This window comes from Anolis sagrei, assembly GCF_037176765.1.
Source record: "Anolis sagrei isolate rAnoSag1 chromosome 2 unlocalized genomic scaffold, rAnoSag1.mat SUPER_2_unloc_1, whole genome shotgun sequence".
NCBI lineage: Eukaryota > Metazoa > Chordata > Lepidosauria > Squamata > Dactyloidae > Anolis > Anolis sagrei.
In genome coordinates, this window is record NW_027118835.1 from 61,147 (window position 1) to 81,991 (window position 20,845).

Genomic DNA, 20,845 nt, shown 5'->3' on the forward strand with positions numbered 1-20,845 from the left:
ATTCTCTCCTGACATTTCGCCTGCATCTATGGCAAGCATCCTTAGAGGTAGTGAGGTCTGTTGGAACTTGGAAAAAGGGTTTATTTATATATCTGTGGAAGGACCAGGGTGGGACAAAGGACTCTTGTCTGCTGGAGCTAGGGGTGAATGTTTCAACTGACCACCTTGATTAGCATTTGAAGGCCTGGCTGTGCCTGGGGTAATCTTTTGTTGAGAGGTGTTAAGATGTGCCTGGTTGTTTCCTCTTTGTTGTAATTTTGGAGTTTTTAAATACTGGGAGCCAGATTTTGTTCATGTTCATGTTCTCTTCCTTTCTGTTGAAATTGTCCACATGCTTCTTGTGGATTTCAATGGCTTCTCTGTGTAGTCTGACATGGTGGTTGTTGGTGTGGTCCAGCACTTCTGTGTTCTCAAATAAAATGCTGTGTCCAGGTTGGTTCCTCAGGCGCTCTGCTATGGCTGATTTCTCAGGTTGAAAGAGTCTACAGTGCCTTTCATGTTCCTTGATGCGTGTCTGGGCAATGCTGCTGCTGCGTGTGGTGGTCCCTCTGGAGACTTCTTCTCCACAGCTGCATGGTACACGGTAGAAGTGAGAGGATCCCTCTTGTCCTTTGCTGAATGGAGCATTGGTTGGATTTTCTTGATGGTTTGTATGTTGTGTTTCCTCCTCAGCTTCCCTCTGCGGTCAGCGCTTCCCTTAATGTGTGGCAAGAACTCTTTCACTCTGGGTGGATCTCTGTCTTGACTCTCGTGGCTTCTTCTCTGTGGTCTTGCAGCTCTTCTGATGTCTGAGGTGGAGTCTCTATTGGCCTGCAGAGCCCAGTTGAGGGGGTTCAGTCCATCTTGGAAGAGGTGAACTACAAGAGAGGAGATTCCATCTGAACATAAGGAAGAACTTCCTGACTGTGAGAGCCGTTCAGCAGTGGAACTCTCTGCCTTCCCCAGAGTGTGGTGGAGGCTCCTTCTTTGGAAGCTTTTAAACAGGGGCTGGATGGCCATCTGTCAGGGGTGCTTTGAATGCAATGTTCCTGCTTCTTGGCAGAATGGGGTTGGACTGGATGGCCCAAGAGGTCCCTTCCAACTCTTTGATTCTATGATTCTAGGTGGGCTTCGCAGACTCTTTTTGCACGCTCTGCCAAGGCTTTAATGGTGCGACTAAAATGGAGGGCGACTAAAGGAGGGCGACTAAAGGAGGGCGACTAAAATGATCAAGGGTCTAGAGAACAAGCCCTATGAGGAGCGGCTTAGGGAACTGGGCATGTTTAGCCTGAAGAAGAGAAGGCTGAGAGGAGACATGATGAGAGCCATGTACAAATATGTGAGAGGAAGCCACAGGGAGGAGGAGGAGGGAGCAAGCTTCCTTTCTGCTTCCCTGGAGACTAGGACGCAAGGGAACAATGGCTTCAAACTACAAGAGAGGAGATTCCATCTGAATACGAGGAAGAACTTCCTGACTGTGAGAGCCGTTCAGCAGTGGAACTCTCTGCCCCAGAGGGAGTGTGGTGGAGGCTCCTTCTTTGGAAGCTTTTAAGCAGAGGCTGGATGGCCATCTGTCAGGGGTGATTTGAATGCAATATTCCTGCTTCTTGGCAGAATGGGGTTGGACTGGATGATGGCCCAGGAGGTCTCTTCCCACTCTTTGATTCTATGATACTAGGTGGGCTTCGCAGACTCTATTTGCACGGTCTGCCAAGGCTTTAATGGTGCTTCTTTGTTGACTTGGGTGATGGTTGGAGTTTTGATGTAGATATCTATTAGGGCTGGGCAGTTTCATTTCGTTAATTCGTAATTCGTTAAAAATTCGTTATTTTTTTTGTTAACGAAGCGATAACGAACCATTCTGGAGCAACTTAAAAACGAAACGAATTTTTCAATTCGTTTCGTAAATGCTTCGTATTTCGTTATGTATTTGTTTCGTTATTGGTTTGAGGTCGTTTCGTTATTATTTCCGCATGTCTGGGGCAAGTTTTATAGTTGTTTTTTGTTTAATTAGTGAAAAAAATATATAATATCACACCAACAGTCAACAACAGAGGGAGAGGGAAGCTTCAGAAGTTTTTTTAGCGTATTGCGCGATCACGGCCGCCATTAATGAATCGATTCGTTATTGTTTCGTTATTGTTTTGTAATTTTTTTACCATTTACGAAATTTCGTAAATATCGAACTTTTTTTAAGGAAAATTTCGGAATTCTTTTAAATATCGAAACGCAAAAAACTCCAAAAAACGAATCGATTTTAGAAACAAATTTTTCCGTTGTTACCCAGGCCTAATATCTATCTCTGTGTGTGGGTTTTCTGTAAATGGTGTGACCCAACTTTGCAATGCTTATTCTTTATTTTGACTTGGACTTTTTCCTTCATAAACTATAAAACGACAGCTCTTGTGTGGTGGTGTTTGGAAGCAAGGCGAAGCTTACTCTGAGTTGCAACACACCAGCAAACACTTTATTTGGCTTCGGAGTTTTGGAATGAGATTCGAGGGCGCATTAGACTCGAGTGAGCGTACTTCTGACCGGTTCCTTTTTCTGCTTCTCTCTCTCTCTCTCTCTGGCATTGCAGGCGGTGCTGCGGACGGGAAGGTGTTCCGCTACAGCAAGGACCAGCGCCCCACCACGCTGCCCATCCAGCCCTTTGTCTTCCAGCACCACTTCCCCCGGCAGCCCAAGGCCCGGGCCCTTCAGAGCCACCTGGCCGCCAGCCTCTCCCAGCTCTACAGCCGCTCCTCTTCCGCCGGACGCTGTGCCGCCGCGCACCAGCCTCCCTCCGCTGCGTCCACCTCTGCGGCCGACCAGCCCATGCCCCAGCGCTCGGCCGACGGGGCCACCTGCCCCAAGAAGCCCCCGCCGGTGGTGGCCGTTGCCCCGGAGACCACGCGCCCCTCGCCACTGGGCAGCTACTCCCCCATCCGGAGCCACGGGGGTCCCTTCTTCCAGAGCAATGCTGGGGACTCTTCCTCCTCCTCCTCCTCTTCGTCCTCTGTTTCGCTGCCCACCCCGGATGGCCACCCGCCCCGCAGCCGCTCCTGCCCGGCTTCTGCCAACCTCCTGCCGGTCACCTCCGTCGCCGGGCCCTCTCCGGCCGCAGCGGGCCACAATGCCAAGGAAGAGGGTCCTGCTCCTCTTTCCCGGAAGGACGCAGCCCCGGAGTTTGAGCTGGGAGAGGTGGGGTCCCTCCCACCCCTCATTTTGGCTGGGGGGCTGGGCCTGGCCAGAGCTGGGGCGCCACACCCCGAAGCCCAATGGAAGGCCGGGTGCGGAGAGGCCCTCGTCGGCGTGGGGCCCGTGGGCACCGTCCTCAGCCGGCCCCTCAATGGTGAGTGGGCATTTGGGGGTGGCTCAGAGGTCTGGGGGAGGCAGGTGACCATCTGTTTGGGCACAGTGAAGGGCAGTTGGATAATGTCATTGCCACTGAGGAAGACTGGATTATTTGGGGTATCGTATGGCGCAGTGGGTTAAAGCACTGAGCTGCTGAGCTTGTTGATCAAAAGGTCGCAGGTTCGATTCCGGGGAGCGGCGTGAGCTTCCGCTGTCAGCCCCAGCTTCTGCCAACCTAGCAGTTCGAAAACATGCAAATGTGAGTAGATCAATAGGTACCGCTCCGGCGGGAAGGTAACGGCGCTCCATGCAGTCATGCCGGCCACATGACTTTGGAGGTGTCTACGGACAACGCTGGCTCTTTGGCTTAGAAATGGAGATGAGCACCACATTCCCAGAGTCAGACATGACTGGACTTAATGTCAAGGGACTACCTACCTATACCCTGTGACGGGACAGAAATGGACCCCAATAAAGTACAGGATGTATTAGACTGGGAAGCACCCAAAACTAGAAGGCAGTTGCAAAGTTTTTTGGGGTTTGCACCGAGGATGCACCCAGTAGAATCCTGGGATTTGTCATGGGGTGCATGCAGTTCTCTATCCATCCCAGGACTCCCAGGGAGCAGCCATGTGCATCAGAGTGGGGCCAGGACGCTCTAACTGTGTGGTGTGCAAGGTTGCAGAAGCTAAGAACATCGTTCTTGGTTCTGTGTTTGCATGCAAGCAGCGCTGCCCCCCCCCCGGCCCCCAGGGTCTCCATTTATGTGCTGCAGAATCCCCACCCACCCACCTTGCAAAGGTATACCTGTATTGACTCAAGTCTAATCATAGAATCAAAGAGTTGGAAGAGACCTCCTGGGCCATCCAGTCCAACCCCATTCTGCCAAGAAGCATGAATATTGCATTCAAATCACCCCTGACAGATGGCCATCCAGCCTCTGCTTAAAAGCTTCCAAAGAAGGAGCCTCCACCACACTCCCTCCGGGGCAGAGAGTTCCACTGCTGAACGGCTCTCACAGTCAGGAAGTTCTTCCTCGTGTTCAGATGGAATCTCCTCTCCTGTAGTTTGAAGCCATTGTTCCATGGCGTCCTAGTCTCCAAGGAAGCAGAAAACAAGCTTGCTCCCTCCTCCTCCCTGTGGCTTCCTCTCACATATTTATACATGGCTGTAATCATATCTCCTCTCAGCCTTCTCTTCTTCAGGCTAAACATGCCCAGCTCCTTAAGCCGCTCCTCATAGGGCTTGTTCTCCAGACCCTTGATCATTTTAGTTGCCCTCTTTCTCTGGACACATTCCAGCTTGTCAATATCTCTCTTGAATTGTGGTGCCCAGAATTGGACACAATATTCCAGGTGTGGTCTAACCAAAGCAGAATAGAGCATGGGGAGCATGACTTCCTTAGATCTAGACACTAGGCTCCTATTGATGCGCCTTCGAATCTAATACGCACCTCCACTTTCAAAACGCTGAAACTCAAATATATATTTCTTGTTGAAAGTAATGCACAGCAACCAAGAAGTGCGCTCTCAGTAATTTGGGACATCAAGGCTTCCATCTTTGCTGTAGAATAGCAAAGGGTCCATCGATGTTGTAGACCAGGCCTGGGCAAACTTCGGCCCTCCAGGTGTTTTGGACTGCAACTCCTACCATTCCTGGCCCCAGGCTCCTTCCTTTTGCTTTCCTTTTCTGCTTAAGTGGATGAGGTGGGAATGGAAGGGGCCTGGGGCCAGGAATGGTGGGAGTCGGAGTCCAAAACACCTGGAGGGAAGGCCCAAGTTTGCCCATGCCTGATGCAGAATGCCTCAAGTGAATACAAACACATCAAAATAATACAAGATAATGCACAGAAACACAAGTGGGTTAGCCATCATACCCATGGGTTGAAATGTCCTCCTCCTCCTCCTCTCCATACTCTAAAGTGCCTAAGTGCCCTTTCCATATCTTTCTATTAGAACCAATTAGGAAAGAATGACATTTATAAACCAGGAACAAAAATAGTGTTACATAGTGTAATAACACTGTTCAACGGAATAAAAGTTTCGGGCCTGAAAATAGTTGTTCTTTTATGATTTCATAGAATCATAGAATCCTAGAATCCTAGAGTTGGAAGAGACCTGGTGGGCCATCCTCCAGTCCAACCCCATTCTGCCAAGAAGCAGGAATATTGCATTCAAATCACCCCTGACAGATGGCCATCCAGCCTCTGCTTAAAAGCTTCCAAAGAAGGAGCCTCCACCACACTCCGGGGCAGAGAGTTCCACTGCTGAACAGCTCTCACAGTCAGGAAGTTCTTCCTCATGTTCAGATGGAATCTCCTCTCTTGTAGTTTGGAGCCATTGTTCCATTGCGTCCTAGTCTCCAAGGAAGCAGAAAACAAGCTTGCTCCCTCTTCCTCCCTGTGGCTTCCTCTCACATATTTATACATGGCTATCATGTCTCCTCTCAGCCTTCTCTTCTTCAGGCTAAACATGCCCAGTTCCCTAAGCCGCTCCTCATAGGGCTTGTTCTCCAGACCCTTGATCATTTTAGTCGCCCTCCTCTGGACACATTCCAGCTTGGGGTGGAATGGAATTTGGGGGTGCTGAAAACGAAAATGACATTTCAGAATGTATATTGGCTCTAGTTTTTATGATATAAGCAACCACGTGATCACGTATGGTTGAAAAAAATGCATGTTGCCACTTACACTATGGAAGATTCTAGAATACTCTAGAAAGTTTGATGATGCAGTATTAGTGCCGTGTGCAAAAGCCAGAAAGCCCTCTATAAGGCCGGACTTTTGAACGGTGAGGGTCAGTCAGTTGAAGACTGAGACAGTCTCGTTAAACATCGTTTGACATGGTTCTTTTGACTGTCGTTATGCCTCCTCGCACGTGTGTCAATAAAGCACGATGGAAAAAAGCGATCAAGGCCAATGGACTCCGTCAATGCTGTCAGACTCCTGCTGAGCATTCATTGGAAGAGGGAATCCTTTCCTTGAATACCAAAGGAAAGTCAAGAGAAGCAAACAGGATAGAAAATCAAGTTCAACATCTTTAATAATGACTTAGATGAAGGGCTAGAAGGCATGATCATCAAGTTTGCAGACGACACCAAATTGGGAGGGAGAGCCAATAGTCCAGAGGACAGGAGCAGGATTCAAAACGATCTTGACAGATTAGAGAGATGAATGGCCAAAACTAACAAAATGAAGTTCAACAGTGACAAATGCAAGATACTCCACTTTGGCAGAAAAAATGAAATGCAAAGAGACAGAATGGGGGACGATGAGGCCTGGCTCGAGAGCAGGACGTGTGAAAAAGATCTTGGAGTCCTCGTGGGGAGGAAGGTGAACATGAGCCAACAATGCGATGTGGCGACAAAAAAGCCAATGGGATGTTGGCCTGCATGAAGAGGAGCCTAGTGTCTAGATCTAGGGAAGTCCTGCTCCCCATGCTCTATTCTGCTTTGGTTAGACCACATCTGGAATACTGTGTCCAATTCTGGGCACCACAATTCAAGAGAGATATTGACAAGCTGGAATGTGTCCAGAGGAGGGCGACTAAAATGATCAAGGGTCTGGAGAACAAGCCCTATGAGGAGCGGCTTAGGGAACTGGGCATGTTTAGCCTGAAGAAGAGAAGGCTGAGAGGAGATATGATGAGAGCCATGTATAAATATGTGAGAGGAAGCCACAGGGAGGAGGAGGGAGCAAGCTGGTTTTCTGCTTCCTTGGAGACTAGGACACAAGGGAACAATGGCTTCAAACTACAAGAGAGGAGATTCCATCTGAACATGAGGAAGAACTTCCTGACTGTGAGAGCCGTTCAGCAGTGGAACTCTCTGCCCCGGAGGGAGTGTGGTGGAGGCTCCTTCTTTGGAAGCTTTTAAGCAGAGGCTGGATGGCCATTTGTCAGGGGTGATTTGAATGCAATATTCCTGCTTCTTGGCAGAATGGGGTTGGACTGGATGGCCCATGAGGTCTCTTCCAACTCTAGGATTCTATGATTCTATGATTCAAGTCACGATTCAAGCGGCATTTCAACTTTCAGACTTTTCAACTGCATGAGGCCTACTCATAGAGTTTCTCGCTGCACAAACATAAACAATAGACTAATTAAATAAATATTTCTCATGTCTAAACTATTGGCAATATAATTTGACTAAAATTTAGTAAATATTCACGGTTTATATACATGCAGTAAGGTTAGGCGCATTATCATAATATCAACGAATTAGCTATTGTGGAGAAAACTGAAATAGCTGTTGCATAAAAACCAGAGCCAATTAACACATTTAATTATTATATTTGAATTCGGCATGTTAAATTTACTAAGAAACGGCACATTTCGTTTCCGTAACTGAGAAAAAGTGATAATTTGTAGAATTTATTTATTCATTTATTTATTTGCTGCACTTGTTGACCGCCGTTCTCAGCCCTGGGGCGACTCACGGCGGTGTACAACATATAAAAGACAATTTACAATAAAGCCATAACGAAAAAACCAACATATCACTAATACACAATCATCTAATTACACTAAAATAATCCACTCCGTCTTATCGTAGAATCATAACCAATCTCGTAATCCATATTCCGTTCCAGTTGTCATTACCAGTTAATATAGCACTCAGTTAAATGCTTTCTCGAATAGCCATGTCTTCAGGCTCTTCCGGAAAGCCATAAGGGAGGGCGCCTGTCTGATGTCAACAGGGAGGGTGTTCCACAGCCGGGGGGCCACCACCGAGAAGGCCCTATCCCTCGTCCCCGCCAGACGTGCCTGTGAAGCAGGCGGGATCGAGAGAAGGGCCTCCCCGGACGATCTCAAAGTCCTCGTGGGCTCATAGGCCGAGATGCGGTCAGACAGGTATTTTGGGCCGGAACCGTTTAGGGCTTTGTAGGATAACACCAGCACCTTAAATTGGGCCCAGTAGCAGATCGGCAGCCAGTGGAGCTGGAACAACAAGGGCGTTGTATGCTCCCTGCGTCCTGCTCCTGTTAGTAACATGGCTGCCGCGCGCTGGACTAGCTGAAGCTTCCGGGCCGTCTTCAAGGGCAGCCCCACGTAGAGAGCGTTGCAGTAGTCAAGGCGGGATGTGACCAGAGCGTGTACCACCGTGGCCAAGTCAGACTTCCCAAGGTACGGGCGCAGCTGGCGCACGAGCCTAAGCTGTGCAAATGCTCCCCTGGTCACCGCTGAAACCTGGGGATCCAGGCTCAACGATGAATCCAGGATCACTGTGTAATCTGTGCAGAACAGGCCTGGGAAAACTTCCGCCCTCCAGGAATCCCACAATTCCTATCAGCCTAGAACTGCTCTTTACAATATTCATAGCCTGGGGGCTTCTGGGAGCTGTAGTAGGCTGTTAGGAATGGTGGGAGTTGGAGTCCAACACACCTGGAAGGAGGGCCAAAGTTTGCCCATGCCTGGTGCAGACCCATGCAGCTGCCTCCCCCCAACCCCAGCATCCTATTGATCTCTTCCTCCTCCTGGCCCCCTCCCCACTGCCCCCTTTCCCTGTGCAAACGCTGACTTCTGGATCCGTACTAACACTGACCGTCTCCCCTCTTCTGTCCTCTTGCCTCCCTTGGCCCCTCCCTCCCTCCCTGCCTCTCTGTCTGTGTCTTTGACCCCCCCCCCCCTCCAATGGCAGCCCACCACCTCTCTCCGCAAGCCTTGAAGTGGCGGGAGTATCGCCGGCGGAACCCACTGGGCCTGGGCCTGGACCGCGGCAGCAGCGGTGCTTCAGCGAGCGGCTTGGATGGGAAGCAGGTGCCGCCCGAGCCGGAGGGACGCCTCTCCCGGAGGAACCCCCTCTTTGAGCTCCCGGGAGCCCTGGGCGGGGGGCGGCCCTACGCCAGGCTCAACGGTGGGGCCCCTGTGGTCTATTGAATGGGCGGGGGGGGGGGGGGGGTTGTGGAACAGCATGAGGTTTTTGGGAAATGGAAATCTCCATAACCTTTTGGAAAATTGCATTGTTTACAATTTGGGAAAATCAGAAATTTCTCTCTCTGAGGAGAGTTGAAAACTCACTTGCATCAGCCTTCTCCCTTGTGGTAAATATCCATTAGCATTCATGCAAGGCAATTAGGTTTCTCAGTGGTTAGACTGATAGACCTAGCTATCTCTTTGAATTGTTAGGGACAAAGATATGCCAGTGCACAAAATCGTGTTAATATGTGTGTGTATGCATGTGTGTGTGTGTGTGTGTGTGTGTATCTATATAAATAAAAATGTAATGTTCATTTGTGGAATTAGCGTAATTCAAAAACCACTGGATGAATGGACACCAAATTCGGACACAAGACACCTCTCAGGCCAACAAGTGACCATCACTCATAAAAACACTGAAGAACACAGCAGAAAGGGACTTAAAAAGCCAAAAATTAAAAAATACATTATGACGCATGCACAGAACCATATCTATCTATCTATCTATCTATCTATCTATCTATCTATCTATGCAAACACACATATATACACACGTATACACAAATATATACACAGACTGGGCCACAGCAACACATGGCAGGGGACAGCACACACACACACACATATATCAGAGTTTCAGAAGTGTTCTTTCAGTTGCCCAAAAAACATCTTCTCACCCTTAAAACATCTTGTTTTAAATCATTCTCTCAAGAAATTAAAAATAAGCAGACTTCTTTCAAAATAACATAGTGGGTATACTCACAAACTTGGTGTACTCAGCATACAGGTACTTTGCATATCAATCCAGTTACAGATAGGATTTGAAGTAGTTTCTCTGTGTAGATAACACAAGGCACCTTTCTTGCAATCAACAGTCCTGAGCATCTCTCTGGTTTCTAAAGCATAACGTTTCTACTGACTTCTAAACTGTACTGTTTCTAAAATGGAGTCTGAGTCCTGAACAGTCCCAGTTTTGATCACATGGTCTGCAACCCCTCCCACAACATAGAGTTATATGCATATATGTGTGGATATATGTGTGTTTGTGTATATATATGTGGGTTTGCACATGTATTGTAATGCAATTTTTTTTGGGGGGGGGTTGGCTTGTTAAGTCTCTTCTGTTGTGTTTTCTAGTGTTTTTATGAGTGGTGGTCACTTGCTGGCTTGAGAGGTGTCTTGTGTCCAAAATTTGGTGTCCATTTGTCCAGTGCTTTTTGAGTTCTGTTAATCTCACAAAGGAACATTACATTTTTATTTATATAGATTATTCATCAACGAAGGGTCCTTTTGGGGGGTGGGATCTGCACGGGGCACCTGTTCCCTCTGCGGCTTGCGCAAGAGACCGGGTCTGGATCATGCGTCAGTGTTGTGTAGCGTCAGCTTTCGCACATGGAGTGAATCTCCTAACTGTGCAAAAGGTCAGTGTTGCGCCACTGGGCCAAGGCTCCTCTTCGGTGACCGAATGCTGCCCGGAAGGTGCATTCCTGGTCATCTGCATTGCCTGGAGCAAGACATAATGTAAACACAGAGTCCTATCAGTCTGGATTGGTTTGCAAAGGGATATTATTTGCAGCATCTCAGAGAAGAAAGAAAACAGATTTGTAACACGCAAGACAGCTTTGCAACATGCATCATGTAAACACATAGTCCTATCAGACTTGGTTTGCAAAGGGATATTCATTGCAGCATCTCAGAGAAGAAGGGAAACTTATTTGTAGCATGCAAGACAGCTTTGCAACATGCATCATGTAAACACAGAGTCCTATCAGTCTGGATTAGTTTGCAAAGGGATATTAATTGTAGCATCTCAGAGAAGAAAGGAAACAGATTTGTAGCATGCAAGACAGCTTTGCAACATGCATCATGTAAACACATAGTCCTATCAGACTTGGTTTGCAAAGGGATATTAATTGTAGCATCTCAGAGAAGAAGGGAAACATGTTTGTAGCATGCAAGACAGCTTTGCAACATGCATCATGTAAACACATAGTCCTATCAGACATGGTTTGCAAAGGGATATTAATTGTAGCATCTCAGAGAAGAAGGGAAACATGTTTGCAGAATGCAAGACAGCTTTGCAACATGCATAATGTAAACACAGAGTCCTATCAGTCTGGATTGGTTTGCAAAGGGATATTAATTGCAGCATCTCAGAGAAGAAGGGAAACATATTTGTAGCATGCAAGACAGCTTTGCAACATGCATCATGTAAACACAGAGTCCTATCAGTCTGGATTGGTTTGCAAAGGGATATTAATTGCAGCATCTCAGAGAAGAAGGGAAACATGTTTGTAGCATGCAAGACAGCTTTGCAACATGCATCATGTAAACACAGAGTCCTATCAGTCTGGATTGGTTTGCAAAGGGATATTAATTGCAGCATCTCAGAGAAGAAGGGAAACATGTTTGTAGCATGCAAGACAGCTTTGCAACATGCATCATGTAAACACAGAGTCCTATCAGTCTGGATTGGTTTGCAAAGGGATATTCATTGTAGCATCTCAGAAAAAAAGGGAAACATGTTTGCAGCAAATGTTTTTGTAGACATTAGATACATAATGAAGGAAAGCTGATGCTACAAACTTCCAAGGTGCTACAGTATCCCAAGTGTATACATTACAACCATACATTGTATTTGAGTCATATTATTACACGTGGGGTGCTTAGGCTGCCAAAATGTTCTTGCATTCAATCCCTCTCTGATAGGCATGGGCCAACTTTGACCCTCTCTCCAGGTGTTTTGGACTCCAACTCCCAGCATTCCTAACAGCCTCAGGCCCCTTCCTTTTCCCCCTCAGCCGCTTAAGCGGCTGAGGGGGAAAAGGAAGGGGCCTGAGGCTGTTAGGAATGCTGGGAGTTGGAGTCCAAAACACCTGGAGAGAGGACCAAAGTTGGCCCATGCCTGATCTATGAGGTCCATCTTGTGCCAGTTGTGAAGGCGCCCTTTAACCTGCCCGCCCTGTCCTCCTTGACCCTTTGCAGGACACTCGGTGAAGCAGCTGCAGCTCAACTACTCGGACTTCTTCCCGGACTACTTCTCTCTGGCCGAAAAGCCCCCGGCCGAGTTCTGCCTCTCGCCGGACGGAAACACCGAGTCCATCTCTATCGACCTGCTGCAGAAGAAGGGTACGTAGTGGAGGGTCCAGACACTGCTTGGGCCAAGTTCCCTCTCTTCCCCTTTCTCTCCTTCTCTGGGGAGCATTGGAGGACCAGATTTCCACCTGCCCTGGAAGAATGGGTGGGCTTTCCCTTGGGCCCTTGGTGGGGGGCCACATCTTGCTGGAATTGGGACAAAGGAGCCAAGAGGTCCCCTGGGTTGCTCTGCCCTTCTCTGCCAGTTTGTGCCACGCTGGTTGTGTCTTTCCAGGTCTCGTCAAGGCGGTCAACATGGCGGTGGATCTGATTGTGGCTCATTTTGGGACCAGCCGAGACCCCGGCGTGAAGGTGAGCCCAGCACTGACCTCCCCCAGCCTCCCTTCCCTTTGCCTTTGGTCTTCGCTCAGCGGGATTGTTTATTTGGCCGGTTGCTTCAAGGTTCTCTGAATCCTTCAAAGGGGAGTGGGTCTGGGCCCACCATCCTTGTGGGGATGGGTAATAATAATAATAATAATAATAATAATAATAATAATAATGTATTGGTTTTTTTTCAGGCTATATGGCCATGGTCTAGAGGCATTCTCTCCTGATGTTTCACCTGCATCTATGGAAGCTTTTAAACAGAGGCAGGATGGCCATCTGTCAGGGGTGATTTTAATGCAATATTCCTGCTTCTTGGCAGAATGGGGTTGGACTGGATGATGGCCCAGGAGGTCTCTTCCAACTCTAGGATTCTAGGATTCTAAGCATCCTCGGAGGGAGTGAGGTCTGTTGGAAGTAGGAAAAAGGGGTTTATATATCTGTGGAATGACCAGGGTGGGACAAAGGACTCTTGTCTGCTGGTGCTAGGTGTGAATGTTTCAACTGACCAACTTGATTAGCATATAATGGCCTGACAGTGCCTGGAGCAATCTTTTGTTGAGAGGTGATTAGATGGACAAGCAAAGGACAAGAGGGATCCTCTCACTTCTGCAGCTGTGTACAAGTCTCCATAGGGACCCCCAAACGCAGCAGCATTGCCCAAACACAAATCAGAGAATGTGAAAGGCACCTCAGACTCCTTCAACCAGAGAAGTCAGCCATAGCAGAGCACCTGATGAACCAACCTGGACACAGCATATTATTATTTGAGAACACAGAAATGCTGGACCACACCAACAACCACCATGTCAGACTACACAGAGAAGCCACTGAAATCCACAAGAAGCATGTGGACAATTTCAACAGAAAGGAAGAGACCATGAAAATGAACAAAATCTGGCTACCAGTATTAAAAAACTCTAAATTCACAACAGCACAACAACAGACAGAAAACAAACAAGGACATATAATCACCTCTCAACAAAAGATTGCTCCAGGCACTGCCAGGCAATCAAATGCTCCAGCAGACAAGAGTCCTTTGTCCCACCCTGGTCATTCCACAGATATATAAACCCATTGTCCTAATTCCAACAGACCTCACTACCTCTGAGGATGCTTGCCATAGATGCAGGCGAAACGTCAGGAGAAAGTGCCTCTAGAACATGGCCATATAGCCCGAAAAAACCTACAACAACCCAGTGATTCCGGCCATGAAAGCCTTCGACAATACAAAAAAAAGTGTTGGAAGAGACCTCCTGAGCCATCCTCCAGTCCAACCCCATTCTGCCAAGAAGCAGGAATATTACATTCAAATCACCCCTGACAGATGGCCATCCAGCCTCTGTTTAAAGGCCTCCAAAGAAGGAGCCTCCACCACACTCTGGGGCAGAGAGTTCCACTGCTGAACAGCTCTCACAGTCAGGAAGTTCTTCTTCATGTTCAGATGGAATCTCCTCTCTTGTAGTTTGAAGCCATTGTTCCACGTCCTAGTCTCCTGGGAAGCAGAAAGGAAGCTTGCTCCCTCCTCCTCCTCCTCCCTGTGGCTTCCTCTCACATATTTATCCATGGCCCTCATCATATCTCCTCTCAGCCTTCTCTTCTTCAGGCTAAACATGCCCAGCTCCTTAAGCCGCTCCTCATGGGGCTTGTTCTCCAGACCCTTGATCCTTTGAGTCGCCCTCCTCTGGACACATTCCATCTTAGAGTCAATATCTCTCTTCAATTGTGGTGCCCAGAACTGGACACAATATTCCACAATAATAATAATAATAGCTTTATTTTTATACCCTGCCCATGTGGCGGTCCCTCGTTCTTGCATTCAATCCCTCTCTGATAGGCATGGGCCAACTTTGGCCCTCCCTCCAGGTGTTTTGGACTCCAACTCCCACCATTTCCATTCCTGTTTCCCAGACCAGGGCATTTTGGGACAAGCGTTAAGAAGCTTAAGAGTGCCAATGGGAACCTCCTGGACCCCTGGACTCCATCCTCTGGTGGTGCTCTTGAAAGCAGGGCGGTCACTCTGCTCTCTCTCTCTCTCTCTGTGCACACTCCGGACAGGTCCAGGTTTTTCAGGGAGGCTTGGCACCTTTCCAATCCAGAGAGTCCCCCCTTCCTCTTAATTCCTGGAAAGACCGCCGGGCAGCAGCGCAGCCTGACCTGACCTTTTGGCTTAAGGAGGAGCGGGGGGGGGGGGGCATGCTGAGTCTTGTTTATTTATAGTAATCCCAGGGATTTACATCCCTCAACGACGCCAGCAAACACCGGCTGAGCCGCCCTTAACTCTTTGGGCCCGGCTCTTGCCTTCGGCCTGGGAACCTGGGCACAGCCTTGCCCTTTGGAGTCATCTCCTTATTATTCAGTTGGGGAAAGGGTAAAATAGATACAGCAGCAGTTCAAGGGGACAGAAGCAGCCAATGAGAAGCCTCAGCTGCTTTGAGGTGCAGGGTGGCAGTTGTTGTTGTTATTTATTTATTTATTTATTTATTTACTTTGCTTGTATACCGCAGTTTCTCAGCCCGTAGGCGACTCAACGCGGTTCCACAACAAGAGCAAAAAGACAGTCATAACAATATAGCAATATACAATTTAAAACCATGAGAGCATAATATACAAAGTAATGGCACATCAATAACAGCACATTAACATCTCGTAACTAGAATCATGATCCAATTCGTCGTCTATAATTCTGTTCCTATATTGATCGTATTCATTGCACTGTTTATCCGAATGCCTGTTCAAACAGCCAGGTTTTTAGTTTTCTTCGAAACACCATTAACGTAGGAGCTGATCTAATGTCCATGGGAAGGGCGTTCCACAGCTGAGGGGCCACCACAGAGAAGGCCCTGTCCCTCGTTCCCGCCAGCCGTGCTTGTGATGCAGGCGGGATAGAGAGCAGGGTCTCCCCAGAAGATCTCAAAGTCCTGGTGGGTTCATAGGCAGAGATACGTTCGGATAGGTAGCTTGGGCCCGAACCGTTTAGGGCTTTATTACTTGTGTGCTGGCAAGTAATTTCCAATGTATGGCAACCCTAAGGTGACCCAACTGCAGGTTTTTCTTGGCAAAGCCCTTGTTCAGAGCATCTTTGCCCTTGCCTCCCTCTGGGGCTGAGAGAGTGTGGCTTGCCCAGGGTCATCGGGGGTCTGTACGGCTGAGAAAGTATTGGTTCAGCAAAGAAACCATTCCAGAAAATGGAAGGAAACTCAGGGGAAGGGGTGGGTTATAAATATATTATTATTATTATTATTATTATTATTATTATTATTATTATTGCTACTACTACTAGCTGTACCTGCCATGCGTTGCTGTGGCCAACCTTCCCTCCCTCTTTCTGTACTCCTTTCTTTCTTTCCTTCCTTTCTTCCCTCCCTCTTTCCTTCCTTCCCTTTTTTCTTTCCCTCTCTCCTTCCTTCCTTCCTTCCTTCCTTCCTTCCTTCCTTCCTTCTCTTCCTCTTCCCTTCTTTCCCCCCTTTTCTTTCCCTTCCTCTTTACCCCTTTATTCCTTCTCTACAGAAACTCCCAGCAGTCCTCCTGATCTATCTATCTATCTATCTATCTATCTATCTATCTATCTATCTATCTCTATCTACTAGGACTGTCCAAACACGGAAAAATTTGTTTCTAAACTCGATTCGTTTTTAGGGGTTTTTTGCATTTCGTTATTTAAAAGAATTCCGAAATTTTCCTTTAAAAAAGTTCGATATTTACGAAATTTCAGAAATCATAAAACAATTACAAAACAATTACGAATCGATTACGAATCGATTCATTAATGGCGGCCGCGATCGCGCAATACGCTAAAAAAACTTCTGAAGTTTCCCTCTCCCTCTGTTGTTGACTTGGTGTGATAATTGTATTTTTTTTCACTGAGAAAACAAACAGCAATCCTAAAACCTGCACCAGACATGCAGAAATAATAACGAAACATTTACGAATCAATAACGAAACAATTATGAAACAATTACGAAACAATTACGAAACAATTGCGAAACGAATTGGAAAAATTCGTTTTGTTTTTTAGTTGCTCCTGAATGGTTCAATATCGCTTCGTTATCAAAAAAAATAACGAATTTTTAACGAATTACGAAATTACGAAACGAAACCGCCCAGCCCTACTATCTACCTAACTACCTAACTACCTCTATTTATTTTATCTATCTGGAGGATTGCTGGGAGTCCAGGAATAGGAAATGGGAAATCTGCAGGGATTGGGATCCTCTCAAAGAAATCCAAGGAGAAGAAAGCTTGCAGCTTGTAAGCAGTGCATTTGGATCCTCCTCCTCTCCTCAAGGGCCTGGTCTAGGGGATGCTGGGAGATGTAGTCCGGAAGAAAGTGTGGATATGCTACTGTGTGTTTTGTTTCCCAGAGGGAGTCGTTTTGCGCATGCACTGTAGCATCTTTTTGCCTTTTTGGCCTTTTAAGTCCCTTCTTTTGTATTTTTCAGTGGGGGTTTTTTTTTTTAGTGATGGTTACTCATTGGCCTGAGAAGTGTTTTGTGTCGGTGTCAATGCGTCCAGTGGTTTTTGAGTTATGTTAATCCCACAAATAGAAGATTATTATTATTATCTTTTTATTTTGCCAAAACATACTTTGTCTCAAAAACTTCCTTCCCATTCTATGTATAAAGTGTAGACATCTCATCATTTACATATATGTGAACACAGGCATTTCAAAATCCAAAAACCCACGAGCGCCAAAGCATTTCAGATCAGGGAGGCTGACCCTGCCAGAGGTGGGGGCGTTGTCATGCTTTCCTGCAAATGATTACCATTAACAGTTTGATAGGGCTTGTAGATTGCTAGTTATCTTTTAATTTATGACTTGTAAAGCGTGGCTTAGTATTTGAAGGACAACCTTGCCATGGTTTGCTCATAAACAAATCACAAGTGGTTTAAGGAATGAGGAATCGAAGGTGCAGAGCGGAAGGGGAGAGGGTGGTGGAGGGAGGGGAGGGGAAAAAGTCCAGCCAGGAATGCCAATGGTTGCGAATGCCTATGGTTGGGACCAGCAAACCCCAGAACTCCCAGGGTTTCTTTCCAATCAGACACAAAAAGGCAAAGTGATGAAAACAGAGCAGATTTGTGTGCACATATTTATGTTGGGTCGGCTGAGAAAAGTGCCACGTTAGCCTGAGCTCCAGAGGACAGGAGCAGAATTCAAAACGATCTTGACAGATTAGAGAGATGATGGGCCAAAACTAACAAAGTGAAGTTCAACAGTGGGAAATGCAAGAGACTCCACTTTGGCAGGAAAAACAAAATGCAAAGATACAGAATGGGGGACGATGAGGCCTGGCTCGAGAGCAGGACGGGTGAAAAAGATCTTGGAGTCCTTGTGGGGAGGAAGGGGAACATGAGCCAGGAATGTGATGCGGCGGCAAAAAAAGCCAATGGGATTTTGGCCTGCATCAAGAGGAGCCTAGTGTCTAGATCTAAGGAAGTCATGCTACCCCTCTATTCTGCTTTGGTTAGACCACATCTGGAATATTGTGTCCAATTCTGGGCACCACAATTCAAGAGAGATATTGACAAGCTGGAATGTGTCCAGGGGAGGGCGACTCAAATGATCAAGGGTCTCAAGAACAAGCACTATGAGGAGTGGCTTAAGGAGCTGGGCATGTTTAGCCTGAAGAAGAGAAGGCTGAGAGGAGATATGATAGCCATGTATCAATATGTGAGAGGAAGCCACAGGGAGGAGGAGGGAGCAAGCTTCCATTCTGCTTCCCTGGAGACTAGGATGCAATGGAAGAATGGCTTCAACCTACAAAAGAGGAGATTCCATCTGAACATTAGGAAGAACTTCCTGACTGTGAGAGCCGTTCAGCAGTGGAACTCTCTGCCCCGGAGTGTGGTGGAGGCTCCTTCTCTGGAAGCTTTGAAACAGAGGCTGGATGGCCATCTGTCAGGGGTGCTTTGAATGCAATATTCCTGCTTCTTGGCAGAATGGGGTTGGACTGGATGATGGCCCACCAGGTCTCTTCCAACTCTTTGATTCTAGGATTCTATGAGCTGCATCCTTGGTTTGATGCTTGACCAGAGTCAGAGTGAAGTGAACGTGTAGGCACACTCAGTCCAGCCTTTCCCCCTTTCCTTTCCTCAGTTCTTCCAGCTCTCTCCTTCCATTCCGTGCCTCTCTTTTCCTTTCTATTCCAAAACAATCCTGTTTTCCAAAGCGGTTTTCCTGTGCTTCCCCTTCCCATCCCTTCCAGGTCATTCTGACCGCTTTCTTCGCCTCCCACGCACACCTTTCCCCCTGTGCCTGGCAATCTTGTCTTTTTCCAATTACTCTCCTGTTTTCACTCCCTCCGCCCCTCTCTTTAACCCATTCTTCCTTCTTATTTATTTGTCGTGTCAGAGCAACCAGTCCATTATATTACATTTCTAACAGAACAAAGCAAACAAACAGACAAATACAAAACTTGTGAGTTTGGTAATGGATTAAATGTCCTTTGACCAGTCTCTGGCCACTTGGAGTGCCTCTGGTCTTGCCGCAAGGAGGTCCTCCATGGTGCATCATGTGGCTGGGCTCAGGGTGCATTGCAGCAGGTGGTCAGTGGTTTGCTCCTCTCCGCACTCGCATGTCGAGGATTCCACTTTGTGGCCCCATTTCTTAAGATTGGCCCTGCATCTCGTGGTGCCAGAGCGCAGTCTGTTCAGTGCCTTCCAAGTCGCCCCGTCTTCTTCTGTGTCCCCAGGGGGGAGTCTCTCATTTGGTATCAGCCATGGATTGAGGTTCTGGGTTTGAGTCTGCCACTTTTGGACTCTCACTTGCTGGGGTGTTCCAGCGAGTGTCTCTGTAGATCTTAGAAAACTATTTCTTGATTTAAGTCGTTGACGTGCTGGCTGATACCCAAACAGGGGTTGAGCTGGAGATGTCTCTGCCTTGGTCCTTTCACTATTGGCTGCTACTTCCCGGCAGATGTCAGGTGGTGCAATACCGGCTAAGCAGTGTAATTTCTCCAGTGGTGTCGGGCGCAGGCACCCCGTGATAATGCGGCATGTCTCATTAAGAGCCACATCCACTGTTTTAGCATGGTGAGATGTGTTCCACACTGGGCATGCATACTCAGCAGCAGAGTAGCACAGCACAAGGGCAGATGTCTTCACTGTGTCTGGTTGTGATCCCCAGGTTGTGCCAGTCAGCTTTTGTATGATATTGTTTCTGGCACCCACTTTTTGCTTGATGTTCAGGCAGTGCTTCTTGTAGTCACCATTTCGGCTGAGAAAGGTGATATAGAAGTAAAGCAAATAAATAAATAGGTCAGAGCACGGTCCAAAGTGACTCCCAGGTATTTGGGTGCGCTGCAATGCTCCCGTGGGATTCCTTCCTTCCCAGGTAATAATCCTCAGAGCTCGGGATGCTTCTCTGTTCTTGAGATGAAAGACACATGTCTGTGTTTTAGATGGGTTGGGGATCAGCTGGTTTTCCCGGTAATAGGCAGTAAGAGCACCTAGAGCTTTGGAGAGCTTCTGTTCTACCATCTCAAAGCTCCCTGCTTGAGCAGTAATGGCACTATCATCAGCATATGATTCCTTCTTATAAAAACCACTCTTTCCCAACCTGGGTCTCTTCACGGTGTCCTTTTCCCTTCCGCTTCTGCCTTCCAGGCCAAGCTGGGCAACAGCTCCGTCAGCCCCAACGTGGGGCACCTGATCCTGAAGTACCTGTGTCCGGCCATCCGGGAGGTCCTGAGCGACGGGCTCAAGGCCTACGTGCTGGACGTCATCATCGGCCAGAGGAGGAACGTCCCTTGGAGCGTGGTGGAGGCCTCCACTCAGCTGGGTAAGGAGCTGGGCACGGTCAAGGGGTCAGATAGGGAGGGGTCTGCTCTGGCCATTGGGTGCCCCAAGCCTCACTCACAGAAGGGGTGCGTCTCCCCCAGTCAGAGCATATGGTAATAATAATAATAATAATAATAATAATAATAATAATAATGTATTGTCGAAGGCTTTCATGGCTGGAATCACTAGGTTCTTGTGGGTTTTTTCGGGCTATATGGCCATGTTCTAGAGGCATTTTCTCCTGACATTTCACTTGCATCTATGGCAAGCATCCTCAGAGGGAGTGAGGATGCTTGCCATAGATGCAGGTGAAATGTCAGGAGAAAATGCTTCTAGAGCATGGCCATGTAGCCCAAAAAAACCCACAAGAACCTAAT

The 20,845-nt window shown here is 47.6% G+C and overlaps 1 protein-coding gene across 2 annotated transcripts in view; it reads left to right on the forward strand.

Annotated features, from left to right (window-relative positions):
- The window catches only part of RUSC2 (RUN and SH3 domain containing 2), a 44,743-nt gene that overhangs the window by 6,993 nt on the left and 16,905 nt on the right, over positions 1-20,845 (forward strand). The window contains exons 2-6 of one of the 2 annotated variants that reach the window (XM_060761094.2): positions 2,561-3,313; positions 8,953-9,168; positions 12,216-12,359; positions 12,601-12,677; positions 20,295-20,469. In XM_060761094.2, coding sequence (XP_060617077.2) covers positions 2,561-3,313; positions 8,953-9,168; positions 12,216-12,359; positions 12,601-12,677; positions 20,295-20,469 — 1,365 coding nt within the window. The remainder of the gene's footprint in view (positions 1-2,560; positions 3,314-8,952; positions 9,169-12,215; positions 12,360-12,600; positions 12,678-20,294; positions 20,470-20,845) is intronic. The other variant, XM_060761095.2, reaches the window with a different exon arrangement.